General features: G+C 41.0%; 1 protein-coding gene and 1 long non-coding RNA gene across 2 annotated transcripts; both read left to right on the forward strand.

Moving 5' to 3' along the window:
• The first annotated feature begins 701 nt into the window (after positions 1–701).
• On the forward strand, positions 702–11215 carry LOC139946047 (uncharacterized). Its single transcript, XM_071943636.1, has 5 exons — positions 702–849; positions 2705–5645; positions 5889–5891; positions 9720–9864; positions 10370–11215. Exons 2-5 carry the CDS (start codon positions 2715–2717, stop codon positions 10558–10560), a joined length of 3270 nt encoding a protein of 1089 aa, XP_071799737.1. The 5' UTR covers positions 702–849; positions 2705–2714; the 3' UTR covers positions 10561–11215.
• Positions 6352–8888, forward strand: LOC139946133 (uncharacterized). The gene is made up of 3 exons (XR_011787211.1): positions 6352–6671; positions 7353–7481; positions 8018–8888. It is a non-coding gene; the product is annotated as an uncharacterized lncRNA (long non-coding RNA).
• Positions 11216–11898: the final 683 nt, after the last annotated feature.

Here is an 11898-nt window from a genome sequence, read left to right on the forward strand (position 1 = left end):
TCGCCGGATCTCCACACCATCGTGCATTGAAGCATAGGACGTCCTTAGCAACAACTGGAATATTAGCCGTAGCCATATACATCCATTCGGATACGGCTTTCAGTGTCTATGGAACAGTTCAAGGTAAAATTGTGGCACATTGGAAAACCACATTGCACAGTACGCTTTAAAGCCATTGGACCCTTTCGGTACAGGAAAAAAAAAAAAGTTCACAGATTTACAAATAATTTACAGGGTTTACAGAAGGTAATGGTGAAAGACTTCTCTTGAAATATTAGTCCATGAAATGCTTTACTTTTTGAGAAAACGGTATAACAATATAAATTCTCGTTAACGAGAATTACGGATTTGTTATAAACACATGTCATGACACGGCGAAACGCGCGAAAACAGGAGTGGGTTTTCCCGTTATTTTCTCCCGACTCCGATGTCCGATTGAGCCTAAATTTCCACAGGTTTGTTATTTTATATATAAGTTGTGATACACGAAGTATGGGACTTGGACAATACTGTTTACCGAAAGTGTATAATGGCTTTAAAACACCTACATCATATTTATTTTAAAAGAATAATATGTCATGACAGCCTACGCAATTGAACCGTTCAAAAACAAGTCGCTGACCGGCCGATTAAGTTCATATATAGGTAGCCTGCTCCTGCAGTTATTCAGCACTAAACATTGCAAGTGAGACTGTCTCCAGGTGAGCAATAATAGTTGAAGTATTAAGCTAGACAGACTGAAGGCTTCACAAAAGGGAGAGGTGTCTATTTGTTACCAAAGCAAGCATAACAGATCATAGCATTTCAAGGCATTTCTTTCCCGTTTGTGTAGTGGTGTACACTGTGAAGGTAAGTGTTTGTATGTTTGAAACTTTGCATGGTGTGAGGGATAGGAATAAACTATAAACAATAGACTTGCAGGTACAACCTTGTACTAATTCCCTTTAAGGGAGTGTTAAGTTGGATTTGAAACTTTGCATGGTGGAAATAAGATATGAAAAGGTTTGCGGTAACACCATGTATTGACTATCTCTAAATGAGTTGGAGTGGTTCTGAAAAGAACCGTTGGTTTCAACTCGACGTTTCGATCAGTATGCTCTGATTGTCTTCTGGAGAAAGCAGAAGTGAGGGAGTGTTGGCTCTGAGGAGAGCCGGTGTGGTCTTGACGTTTCGAACAGTATACTCTGCTCGTCTTCAAAGACTGTTATTAACTGGACGTTGGGTTGAACTTGTATTGAAAGCGCCAGCCCAATTAAAGATAGGTGGTGATGGTGGGGGATGGGAAATTAAATGCCCTTAACACTATTGTTAGAATACTTCAAAATAACTGTTACAGCATGAAAACCTTACTTGGTAAGGCGTACGAGCATGGTAACTCCTCTGAAGTAACGTAGTTTTTTGAGAAAAAGGTTTTTTTCTTCTTGTGACTTGATTTTGTTCTGTGAATGTCAAGGTTTCTATGGAGGGTTTAAGGGGTGGGGGGGGGAAGGTACTACTGTTCAAGAGGAAATGAGTGTGTTAAATATGGGAACATTTGGAAAGCGACACACTCTGCAACCTATGGGTATGGTATAGATGGATCGCAACATGACGTCATTGACCATCATCTTTTGATGTCAACAATGGAAAAGTTCGCGAGTGTACGCGCTACGCCCGACTCTCAGCCAATAAGTAGCCTTTCAACCATGACTTCAAACATTTGAAGTGACACCATGATCACATCATCACAGTGTTGAACAAAAAACTGGGATACATATATTAACCTGCTAAAAAGTAAACCCGTACACAAAGTGTTTGTTATTACAAACACTATAAATACATAACACTAGAAATAATTATACCTGTCAGTATTGTCACAAAGCTCAGGACAGCAATGAGTATACAATAGTAGTCACAAATCAGTGTATACATGGGTAAAAACAAAAAAATAAATACTCTTTTTTCCCGATGCAAATTTCACTGTATTAAAGGCAGTGGTAACTATTAGTAATTGTCAAAGACTAGCCTTCACAGTTGGTGTATCTCAACATATCCATAAAATAACAAACCTGTGAAAATTTGAGCTCAATCGGTCATCGAACTTGCGAGATAATAATGAAAGAAAAAACACCCCTGTCACACGAAGTTGTGTGCGTTTAGATGGTTGATTTCGAGACCTCAAGTTCTAAACCTGAGGTCTCGAAATCAAATTCGTGGAAAGTTATTTCTTTCTCGAAAACTATGGCCCTTCAAAGGGAGCCGTTTCTCACAATGTTTTATACCATCAACCTCTCCCCATTTATACTCGTCACCAAGAAAGGTTTTACATGTATGCTAACAAATATTTTGAGTAATTACCAATAGTGTCCACTGCCTTTAAATCGTTGCGGTACCCGGTGCTAAAATATAGGATTCGCCCTACCTCCAGCTACCAGGCAATCTCGGTGGTCTAGTTGGTATTAAGACACTGCTCTATCTAGAATTGCAAGGGTCGTGGGTTCGAATTCCACTCGAATAATGTGCCGGTGATTTTGTTGTTCACAGAGCTCGCGGAAAGTACTGAGTGTACAGTCCAAACTCCCGGTTAATATTATATGGGTTAAAACCAAAATTAATATTCTTTAAACCCCGATGCATATTTCCATCTCCTATAAATCTAGTTGCTATAGTGCATTTCTTAATTAAATAAACTTTGCACGTCTGCTGATTATGTTTCTATTGTCAGGTTATCAATCATGGAGACCTCTCGAAACGTCGACAAATTCAGCAAGATGGAGCGGTTCTTATCGGGGCTGTCGGACTTCGGCAAAAGGAGTCTCAACTTGAGCGTACTTGTGAACGACGAGCCTCTAAGAAAGGCCTACTCAACCGCAATGGCTGATGGAGAGCTTCCAACCAACCGGGCAAGAGTCTTGATTCTAGGCGAGCCACGTGCTGGAAAGACCAGCTTGCTTAACCGTCTACTCGGGAGAGAGTTTGACCGCAACGAGCGGCCGACACACGGCATTGAGACGCGTATGTGTCACGTCACCAATGTGGACAAGCAATGGAACGAGGCAGGTAGTGCTAAGGTAGATGATATCAAAGAATGTGCCGCAGCTATTGCTGCGCTTGAGGAAGCTTCATCGGAGGAACCACACCAAAAAGAAGACGCCACCAAGAGTTTCTTCAAGGCATCTCCATCGTCAGTTGATAACTTCTTCTCATCAGCATCCGTCGAGACTGGATTACTCAACATTTGCAAACAGTTTTCAATTTTTTTCGATATCTCTGTGGTGATGCTGGTTTCTCTCTTTGTTGGCCTGAGTCAATTTGGTTACGCGGCATTTACGTTGGGCTGCATAGGTTTACTGACTCTGGTGCTTGACTACAACGTCGCATTCAGGTGTGCCATTTGTGTCTCAGTTTCGTTCGCCCTCTTCGAAGCCATGGCGAGAGGAAATGAACATCAGAAAGAGCTTTCTTGCACAGTGAACGACGATTTCGTTGCACTGGACTGGTTTATCTTACAGAATATCGTATTCAATGTGTTTAACACGGCCATATTTGGCACGGCGTGCGGTCTTGGATTTCGGACAGGTGTAGCTGTCGCCTTCTCAGCGAGTGTGCCGCCGTGGGAGGATAGCTCCGGAAACACGGCATGGCAAAGTGTCTCCTTTTGGAACGCTGCGTCCATCTGCCTGGTGCTGCTTGCTGGTAGCTTATCGGGAGGGGTAACCTACAAGTATTGCACTGTGAACGACCGGTTGCACAGAAGACGAACCATTGCCTCGTGCTTTTTTATGACTCTTTTGTTCACAGTCTACGTTAACGTTGAGTGTGGTAGCAGACTGCTTCTATATATCTTCATGAATGCGTATGTGATGATAGTAGGGATGGCTTGGGGGTTTATGTTCGGACGCAGAGCTGTGATGAAGCATGGTTTTGAGGCTCGATATATAACTAAGAAAACCATTGGCCTAATTTTCGGCTTTTACCTTGTCCGCATGTGTGGATGGAGCCTTAGACTACCGGGTACCTCTTTAAAATCGCTAGCCTTTTATACTTTCTCAGTAATCGTATTTCCATTGTTTGACCTCTACACAGCCTTCAGGATATGGAACACAAAATCTACTTTCCCTGTGAAGACGATTCGGAACCAAATGAAGGCTTTGATCCAGGGACAACCTCTTCTTGAGACCAAACTGAGTCTGTGGGACTTCGCAGGTGATACTTTGTACCACTGTACCCACCATGTGTTTATGCCAGACAGAGCCATGTACTTGATTGTCTTCAACCTAGAGGCAGCTGTATCTGACGAAGAGGAACAACTTCAGAAACTTCTCTTCTGGCTTCACTCTGTCTGTGCGCACGCCCGGCACCCAGACGCTGTAGTCATGATTGTCGGTACCCACAAAACTAGCGTTCCAGAGGCAGAAAGAAAATGCTTCACTGATAATCTTCACAATCGAATCGCATCCAAATTCTGCGACCGGCTTGTTCTCAACCCGGCTGACGATAAACCTTTATTTCTGGTAGAGAATTCGGATGCCTTTGATCGAGACTTTCGACAGCTGAGAGCAGAGATATTTCGGCGTGTCGAGACTGCAGAGTACGCCCAGGAGAAATATCCCATCAAGTATTTGCATTTTTACCGTGAGATCCAAAACCGTCGGAAGCTTGCCCAGGCGCCGGACTGTGACAAGAACGTAGCCAGCCTACAAGAGATCCAAGACCTGGCAAATCTCACATGCAACATAGAGGGTGAGGAGCAGCTGCAAAAAATGCTGAGATACTTCAATGAGGCAGGAGAGATCATCTACAGAGAGGAAGACGTAATACTAAGGCAGCATGTTGTACTTGATCCTCAGTTTCTGGTAGACGTCATGAAGAAGCTAGTTGACATCCCAAGAGCCTATCATCGCTCACATCGCTACGCCATTGAATGGAGAAACTACGAGAATACCGGAATTATTTCAGAGGAGTTGCTGCATCACATCTACTTCGATATGCCTCATCTTATTCCATTGCTAATCAATCTTCTTCAAGCATTTGATCTCATTGGCTCATTGGAACCCAATCGAGGCCCAAGCTATTCACATCCTTCATTTTTGGTGCCTGCCATGTTGCCTCCTTTTGAGTGTGAAGGGTCGAAGTTTTGGGAATCACAGGACAAGGAGGAGGTCTTCTACTTTGACTTTGGCTTCTTCGATCCCACAACTATCTACTACCGTCTATTGGCAAGATGCTTATCACACGCCAACAGAGAAAACGACGAGCCTCACTTTAAACCGCTCATCTTTGCAGATCGTTCTCGGTTCTACATTGGAACTAGTTTAATCTTCAAGCTCCAGTTGGAGAAGAGATCCTCCCAACAACAGCTTCTTTCGGTCGCCATTTTAACTTTTGACTCTGAGAACTCCAGCCAAGAATTATTAGGGTTTTTGGTAGAGGCTGTAACGAACATCACTGCTCGGGATTATTCACATCTTAACTTTACATTTGGACCCCGGTGTCCTTTCTGTGAAACACCTCGTCCATCGAATGAACTGACGGACGTCACGGAACACGACGAGGCAATCCATGTCTTGAAAATGGCGGGAAACGATAAGTCATTTCCGACAAGGTCATCGACCGTAATGTTCTGTGGAGTAAGACGACACAGTATGAAGCTGAGCAAATCAAGGGTAAGTGCAAACTTAAAAAAAAAAACTAAGAAGAACTCACTCCGCGGTAGTGAAGTTTAATAACGATCCAATACAAGCTAAAGTAGTAGTCCCGGTTGATGTTCTACCTTACCGCCATAGTTAAAAAGCAGGCGGTTCTTTCCAGATCCAAGAAGTCTCCCAGATCACGAAAATCTACTCCGCGGTAGTAAAATGCCTGTCCCCGAAATACCACTAAACACAAAAGGAATACAAAAGTACTAGACCGTGGGATGATGCTCCAAATTCTGCTTTTCAGTGCTCTACCCTACACAACTACTTACATTTGGTCTCAAAATTTGAAGAAAATTTAACTTACCACCCAAAAAAAGTCGTCAAGCACAAAACTTGCACAGTATGGATTTATTCGCGAAATGAAGCACAATAATACAGCGAGAATAAATGGCTGAACGTGCAACAAAAAAATAGATGACTTATAAGCTCGGCCAATCATAGCGCATATGACATGCATGCGGATGTGTGGACCAATGAAAGAGCTTGTTTCGAAGTCCTGTGGTTTTGTGGCCCTTTTCGAAACGACGGCGCCTGCGTTGGATTCAGCTTCAGGTTCCCTTATCTCGTCTGAAGCCCTGACCGAGCGCGTACGCAAAGTACGCACAATTGCCAAAACAACCGCGGGGCCAAGCTAGCATGCGGAGCCGAAGCCGTGGTTTCGAGAAGGATTTCAGAAAGATGTCTTCTACGCTTCTCAGGAAACTTCGTCCTGTGTGAAGGGAAGAAAGTTGCGAAGATCGGCTCGTTTTATGTTACATGAAAACAACATAAATTTAATCCGAGCTAGTTCGGCTGGCAGGAGTTCGTTGGTCCAGCAGTGGTTAGGAAAAACATCATGATCATCATGACATGTGAAAATGTGTATGCTTGGACGCCATGGATGATGACATGACAGCGACCTACAAAAGACAAGACCTTCCGATCCAATTTTACCAGGAAGCACAGCGGCAGCTGCTGGTTGGAGTACCGTGGATGTACTAGTGGAAGTTGAAGGTATTTAGGCAACATTTCTTTCCAGAACAAGTTGTGCTTCAATTCGAAGCAAAGCAGTTAATCATTTTTTTTTTTTTTTTTTTTTTTGTCAAGTCATGAAGTTAAACAAAATGAAATGCCCCGATCTCTCAAATATATGAAACGAAATCAGAGTCACGATCACATGATGAGGATACACATTTTGGTGATGAATCATGATGATGACACACATCGGTTTTAGTTATTTACTTAATACTTGAATTAATAACAATAAACATACATCATATTCATACATGCACTGTTACAATTAGTAATTACAATTACATGTACAGACTACAGTATGAAAAATCAAAAAACATTAAATATTCAATGCACTAGGCCGATTAAAAATGAACACGATTCAGGAAAAATTAAATTGGCCCTTACTTACTAAACTAAAACACTGAAGTGGAGGAAGGGCAAGGGTACATACACGTTCCCCAAGACCCCCATACTAATCACGTGATGAAGTATGCTTGAATAATAATAAATAACATCCCAATCTTTATTCTTAAAATTCTAGAGGCAAACAACCAGATTTCTTTGAGATGTGGTATTAAAATTAAAATTTTGTATTTAAACTAAGGGGAACAAGCCTAATTTTGTTTTCAAATAAGATGAGTAAACTAGGGCCTCATTTATTTGTATTTCTTTTCTTTTCAGTATGACATGTCCGCTCTGGGTTAGTGGTATATCAACACTTTTCGCTGACAATGAAGCGTGCAGGTAGTAGGAGAAACAAAGAAAGGCAGAAACTAATCTGAGAAAGCTAAAGAAGAACAAAAATTGAAGGTAAAAAAAAATAACTTGTTCATTACTCTCGTCCACCAGAAGAAATACTGTGCGTAACCTTCTAACCTTTTTTTCTTTTGTTTTCAGGAAAACGAGAGAAAAAACTCAAATGAATATATGGTTAACTGTTGGTATTTGTGAACAGGACCAGTATCCCTATTAAATAAAAAAATCTATATATAAAATCTGTGTAAATTTTTGCAAGAATTTGCTACAAGATAATGAAAAGTTCAAAGTATTGGGGTAAAAATGTCCTCTTTATATCAAAAGCTTTCCAGTACTCTTTATCATACGTTTTGTATGGATTGACCTTTAGTAGTTGGGCACAAGTTGACTAGGGTATGAGGGCATGCCACTTGGATATGAGAAATTCATGCTGCCTAAATAAACTTTGTATTGGATGTGTACTACAATTAAGGAACAATGAGTTGATCTACCTTCACCAAAACTGTACATGTTTGCTTTTCCTACAAACTGTTTTTATTTTGTGTACTGTCTGTTCAGTCATCGAGTATGCTTTTATAATTCGCTTGCAGAACGCGAGAATAGTGATGCCATTAGCAACGAGACAACTGAAGGTGAACCACGATCAAAAGGTTGCTACGCTCTGACACTGGTGATTCTGAAACGCCTCAGCTGAACGTGCTCCCCGAACAGTGTATCATGCAGATTGAAGAAGAAAGTATGTAAAGGAAAGTATCACACAGCAGATGTTCCTGTCAACAAATCAGTTTCCCCTGCACAGACCTATGCTTTTGTGCCAGTTGTGGAGTGGCTTCAAAGGACTCGGATGGGGATGTTTATTCTGATGATAACTAATTTAAACAAAATGTTGTCTGAATCATCATTTTCAATAGAAAAGTAGAAAAAACAAGAAGAAAATTCTGCACAAGTACAATGTGTAAAAAGTAAGCTTTTGGCTTACCAAAATATAAACCTTAAAATAAATGTGGAACAATTTATTTGAGAATTGAATTAACCCATCAGTTACTGTGGTACCAGAAAGACAGTTTGGGAACTAGATTTATATTATTTTCATTCAATTTTGTAAAATCTTTATATCTTTGAAATTGTTAACGGCCCTGTCACACCATGGTGTATCGCCTTAACGTATGCCGGCGTATAGGCCTACAGAAACTAGTTCGAGCATTTTAAAAGTTCAAGAGTGCCCAACTTCCCAGAATCGCATCCATAGCGTACTGAACGTATACAAAGCGTATGACTAATGAATTGATAGCGTATTATCACTAACTTAAAATGAAGTTATGTATGTTACATGTGGATACGTGAGAATACGTCAAGACTTTTTGGGGATACGCCAGGCATAGGTTATACGGCACATAAACAGATTTATTATTGTTTTAAATTGAATTGTGTTGGGGAATTTAAAAGGGCCTTTTCAAGAAAGTAACATAATTCATCATGATAACAATGAGTATTGTACTAGAAATGTGTCATTATGATATGAAGAGAAGAAATTAAAAAAATCTTAATATCAACAATTTCCTTTTTTTGTCAAGTTCATTCATTCAATCGATTACAATTTAATTAAGGCCTGTCTAAGCTCTGAAAACTTAGTAAATGACCAAAATGAGGCCCAGAAAGTTTGTTAGTGACATTAATTTGAAACAATTGAAATAACTCAATTGGGGAAATGATTGATGTCCAGGGATGTTAAATAATTAATTAATCTGGGAGAAAAGAGCTGAAAACCTGTAAATGAAAGCAAAATAAATAAGCCAGTATATTTTCCCCATTCGTTTGTGCACTTGGTGATTTGCCCATAGAGTTTGTGCATAGTTCTCCAGTTTTGACCAATAGAGGGCGCTATTTTTCTTTAATTATTTTCTAATTAAAATAACTCATTACTGTGCAAGTTTTGCCCTTGACGACTTTCACATGTTATTCAGGACTACCATAAGAACATCTGGGGAAAAATTCAGGTAGTTGCAGAGGGTAGACCACAAAACTCGAAAACTAGAGCCCTTTTTGATGATCATCCCACGGTCTATACCATCAGTGTTCCAAAAACACATTGTGTTTCACAGTAAGACTCCAAAAGCACCAAATGCCCTCGCTGACAAGGAGACACACACACACACATGGTGTTACCGCAAACATCAACATGCAATACCTCAAATCCTATTTAAATTTAAAACATTGAGACCTATACCACTGATAGAACCTATTTCTTTTTCAAACTGACTGGGGTATTAGTTTTATGATTCACCACTTTAGGAGAACCTTCCAAGTACCTCCCATCCACCACAGAGGGTAGTCTTTGGCCCGGAGACGCTCATCACCAAGATACCACCAGACCTGTTTGACAAGGTGTGCTGTTTCCTGAACACTAGGGGGCAGAGGAGCTGGAAGACACTGGCAGGTGAGAACACAGTCGTGGCTTGTGTAAAGTTTCTCGTGGAAACTTTCAAATGCAAATCGTTGATTTTAAGAACAATTGATTCCCACCCCGATCATCACATCCCGTGGCCGAGCCGTCTAGTTCACGTGACTCCAACTCTTGTACTGTCGGTGTGGACTCAATTCCCGGACACCTGTGATGAAGGAAGTCCGTTTTGCTCTACAAACTAGGCAATTGATAGAGGATAAGAACCCGTTCCTACATCCTTACGGACTGTGAATGAGGTATCACCCTGTTCCAGGTCCAGGGGTAGGTGGCAATGCGCCTCTGGTGACAGCTGATTTGGGTTGACGTCTAAAACAGGTTATAAGTGTAGCCCTTGTTTTGAAGTCGTCCGGCCTAGTAAGATTGGGCGATATTTCATAGAAAATAAATCACAACAAATCACTGTCCTCGATTTTAACAGTGGCTCTGCATGAACACACAGAGAGTCTCCTTGATTGTATCCATCTTTCTGTTTCCTCAGGTGAATTGGGTAAAGATGTGGATTTCGTAGCTGCTTTAGACAGTGAAGGGGTGACCAACCCCAGTGAGCATCTCCTCAAGGGATGGTCGATGGAAGGAGGCGTCACAGTGGCTGATCTACTTGAGGTTCTAGAAAGACCTGGTCTGGAGAGGAAGGACATCATCCAAGAAGTCAAAGCTCAAATGTCTTGATGACTTCGTAGCTGCATTAGACAGTGAAGGGGTGACCAACCCCAGTGAGAATCTCCTCGAGGAATGGTCGATGAAAGAAGGTGTCGCGGAGTGGCTGATCTACTTGAGGTTCTACATCATCCAAAAAGTCAAAGCTCAAATGTCTTGATGATTTGTTTCTTCCTTTCTTGAGAAAAGACTACGTTTATTTAACGCCGTTATGCTCAAGGATTATTTCAAAAATCGAAAGAAAGCCCGAGTTCAATATATCGTTAGAACGCCATTATGAACACCTCCCCCTTTTGAGGATTAATTTAATAAGCATCGCAGCGTAGTCTCCTATACTCAAGACAGGAATTGCAGCGCACAAAACCCCGCGCTGTGTAAAAAGCAAAATGCTTCCCGGATCAAGAGACTAAAAAACGACCTTTCGGAAAAGTACGGATTTGGTGTGTTTGACATCTCCGCCGTTCAGAACATTGTACCTTTCAACAACATTTGTTTCAATTTCATATAATACTGTGTGTCGGTATCATACAAAATGACGATTTACATTACAACAATCCCCGGTGAGCGTTTGCTTGAATATGAGACTTTCTAGGACGATAGGTGGCAGCAGACTTACCGGGTAAAGTCATTGTTCTCATAATTAAGCGCATGTTCAGAACTACGTAAACAATGGAAGTTTACCAGGTAAGTCTGCTGCCACCTAGCGTTGGAAATTCTCCCATTGGGAATACCATACAGGACAAGACAGACAAAAACATTTACAGATATACGGACAGACAGACAAAAGGGGTAAAAAACACTGTCAGAAATAATTGCAAGAATTTACACTCTTAAAACATGCGATGCTCCATCCCTGTTAGATTTAACACGGGTGCCAGGGGTTACCGCAGCGTGCAGTACAATGTGAAAACGTGAACACTTGATTTAGATTGTTGAAGTCATACTTTTTCTAAGCTTATTAATAATCTTACGAGTGGCTGTAGTTTGACCAAAAGAAGATTAAACAAATTACGTTTAAACTTTTGCCGTTTAATTAAGAAGTTATTATACTGTGAAAGAGCAGTATTTATTTTTATTTATTTATTTATTTATTTTTTTTTTTGGGGGGGGGGGTACACAATCATAATGTTGAAATTGTTTTAATTGGATATTTCGAGTCCATGGGTCACACTTCCAAGGGGGGGGGGGGGCGGGGATGCATGTCAAACGAGTCTGCATGAAGATAGAACTTAACCCTCTAGTCCCTGCACCGCCCGAGTTTGCTGAAAACTAATACTTCAAGATTCTTGCAGTTAATTACTGGAATCGTAGTTCAAATTTTAAAAGATAGCCACAGCTTATTTTTTATGC

The sequence above is a fragment of the Asterias amurensis genome, chromosome 13 (assembly GCF_032118995.1).
Source record: "Asterias amurensis chromosome 13, ASM3211899v1".
In the NCBI taxonomy this organism is placed as follows: domain Eukaryota; kingdom Metazoa; phylum Echinodermata; class Asteroidea; order Forcipulatida; family Asteriidae; genus Asterias; species Asterias amurensis.

Bases quoted from the DNA above. Each gene is read 5' to 3' on its own strand.
- LOC139946047 (XM_071943636.1), top strand. From the start codon at position 2,715: ATGGAGACCTCTCGAAACGTCGACAAATTCAGCAAGATGGAGCGGTTC. The intron at 9,865-10,369 runs GTGAGAACACAG...CTGTTTCCTCAG, and splicing joins GAGCTGGAAGACACTGGCAG to GTGAATTGGGTAAAGATGTG.